Source organism: Scardinius erythrophthalmus (genome assembly GCF_964197995.2).
Source record: "Scardinius erythrophthalmus genome assembly, chromosome: 10".
NCBI lineage: Eukaryota > Metazoa > Chordata > Actinopteri > Cypriniformes > Leuciscidae > Scardinius > Scardinius erythrophthalmus.
Window position 1 is genome coordinate 14,208,442 of NC_138230.1, and position 2,936 is coordinate 14,211,377.

General features: G+C 33.8%; 1 protein-coding gene across 1 annotated transcript; it reads right to left on the reverse strand.

Annotated features, from left to right (window-relative positions):
- Positions 1-555: 555 nt before the first annotated feature.
- Positions 556-2,288, reverse strand: dpm3 (dolichyl-phosphate mannosyltransferase subunit 3, regulatory). The gene is made up of 2 exons (XM_081375644.1): positions 2,234-2,288; positions 556-1,731 (listed from the first exon to the last, which is right to left on the reverse strand). Exon 2 carries the CDS (start codon positions 1,676-1,678, stop codon positions 1,400-1,402), a length of 279 nt encoding a protein of 92 aa, XP_081231770.1. The 5' UTR covers positions 1,679-1,731; positions 2,234-2,288; the 3' UTR covers positions 556-1,399.
- Positions 2,289-2,936: the final 648 nt, after the last annotated feature.

The following is a 2,936-nucleotide window of genomic DNA, read 5'->3' on the forward strand; positions in this document are numbered from 1 at the left end:
AGATTACAAGTTACCCCATATAAAATGTAATAAGTAGTGTAACTATTTCTATTACTTTAATAATGTAACTGATTACATTTGATTATTTTTCTAAATTTCTAGTGAACGTTTTCAACTGTTAACCATTTTCAAACATTTAAACCAGACAGGGTTAATCTTACAATAGTCCTCAACACTGATTACTGTCAGACTTTCGAAATCCTTCGCTTGAATTAAGATTTAATTTTAAAACGAACCACCACAAAATCAGACTTTAGCGCCTATTTTTTACTTTGAGATTGTTCTGAGGTTAAATACAGATTTAAAATCATAACAAGAAATAGCTATGATACTGTTTTTGAAATCAAATCTTTCCATAGCTATGGCAGGAAACACTGGAAATTCAAACAAGAGAACCAATGAAGAGCATCGCTTTTCTAAACGGCCTTTAAATGGCAGGTGTCCTGCACATCAAAAACAGGCAAAGCAAAAAAATTATATTATTCAACATACCCTAGCATTTCACAGAACATATTCAGATGTAACCCCCTTTGTAATCGTTAACATTTTCATAACTGTAATTTAATGACACTTTTTTTTTCTCAGTAACTGTAACGGATTACAGTTACATTTACTTTGTAATTAAATTAAGTAACACCGTTACATGTAACTAGTAGTTACTTCCCAACACCGTGAGAAGAGCAACAGAACATGAATTAAACACAGTCGAGAATGAATCAGTCTGTAATTTGTATCAAAGTCACGTTTTGTATCAAACATACATTTTCAACATGTGGAATGTCTTATGAGGAAAAACAGTTTTCATCTGTGCATTATTTTCAATACACAAGCAGGTCACTTCATTTAATCTGAACCACATAATTAAATTGTTTGACCCATCTTGTGCTTTAAATTACTTGGATTTAATTTACAAATTGAAACCCTAATTTAAGGTAAAAGGGACAACAGTTTGTGAGCCTCAACGCAATAATTTTTACATTTTACATCAAAATTCTATTCCACATCTTTTAACGCTACCCTTGTTCAAGCGTGAATCAACATAGTGGGTTTGTTTCTAAGTCTGACTCAGAATTCTGACTCTGTTAAAAACATCTGGGTCAAAAAAAGACGTATTCATTCCCAGGCCAATGCAAAAAAATGTGCCTGTAATGTTCTAAATGAGCCTGTCCTGAAGCTGGAAATAGATCATTCACAGGTGTTTAGGCTATTCAAACCATCATTTACATCATACTGAAATAAAGACTTGAACCAAGCTGGGCAGCTTTGAGTGCATATTATATCACATAAATCCATAGAATTAGCCAAGTGTCAATGTAGAGGAAATGTCGGGCACAAAGTTAACAGAAACAATGAGACTTGCATTTGTATACGAAGAAAAAACAGGAGCTGCATTTAATTCTCACATCTTCAGTCCCTTCTTCTTCAAGTCCGCTTTGGCTTCCTTTATTTGTGCTTGCAGCTCCTTGGCTGCGTCCTCACAGTCATTAAACGTGGCCACACGGTAGCCGACAGTTGCCAGTGAATAACAGCCGAACACCACCAGCAGATACACAGGCATCGGCCACGCAAGCTCTCTATACTGGGGAGGCAGCTGCAAATCCAAGAGGTCGAAGGTAACGAGTCCCCATGCCATGCCTATCAGCGAACAACCAAGAAGCCACTCCAGAAGCTTGGTCATGGTTCAGATGATTGTGGTATGGAGGAGGGCAAAATTATAACCGAAGAATCCACCTATGAGGATAAATATGATTCTATGAGGTTAGACAATACTGTTTAACATATATTAGATGACACACAGTTTTTCTTTATTGATTTCAAAGTGACAATTTAGATTTGGCCATACATAGAACACTGTATGAATGTTTTACATTAAAAAATATACTTATTAATATGCTTATATTACGTTACATTATAAATAAACCATTTCTTCTTGTGCATTCGATTAAAACTGACAGTAACAATTTATATGGCTAGTGCTGGAGCTGAAGAAATCGGAAGATAAAGAAATGAATAGTACAGAAAAACCATGAAATACACTAGCGTTATTTACAAATGTACACTCACTCGAATTGAACTGCTAGCATGAATGCTAATGATAACAGGCGGTTACAGTGAAATCTGACAGCCAACGCAACACAGAGGTAATCTTTTAACTTAGTAACAATGATCAGCTCCTGACCATTAAATAAGTACAATGAAAATGCACTGATAATATACAAATAAGCTCTCTCACCCGCTATCCAAAGCCAGCTCACCACTTTCAAAATAACGCACGTTGATGACGTACGTGCCGAAAAGCATTGTGGAACATGTAGTGTACGTCCTCAGAATCATGCACAACAAACACTACAGGACCATATTCGACTAATTTAAACCAGGTTTCAGTATTTTTATAACTGTCTGTTTATCTCTTAAATATTAAATGAAAGATAAATGAAGAAACCCAAGTTTATTTAATTGTTTGTATTTTGTACAGTTGAATTTGTAATAGTTGAAACAGTTTAGGAGTTTAGGAAATGCCATTTGTTTATTTTATTTATTTATTTAACCAGTTAGTTAGTTAGTTAGCCAGCCTTAAAATATCTTTAAAATACCCTAAACATCATAACCCCTATGACATGGGAATTTTCTTGCTTTCTCTTAAATAAAGAATAAGTGAAATCTACTGTTTTAAATGCTTAAAAAAATGGATGTCAGTTGTCCCTTTAAATATTAAAATAAAAAATTAAAGAAACCCAAGTGTATGTTTCGTGCTGAACTGTTGTGCCAATATTTTTGGATATTTGGAATTCTTATTTATTTATTTGATTGATTGATTGATTGATTGATTGACAGATTTTTGTTTAAATTACCTTAAAGAATATCAATCCAATCAATTAATACATAGAATAAGGTCTCTTAAAGGCATAGTTCACCTAAAAATGAAATTTCTGTAA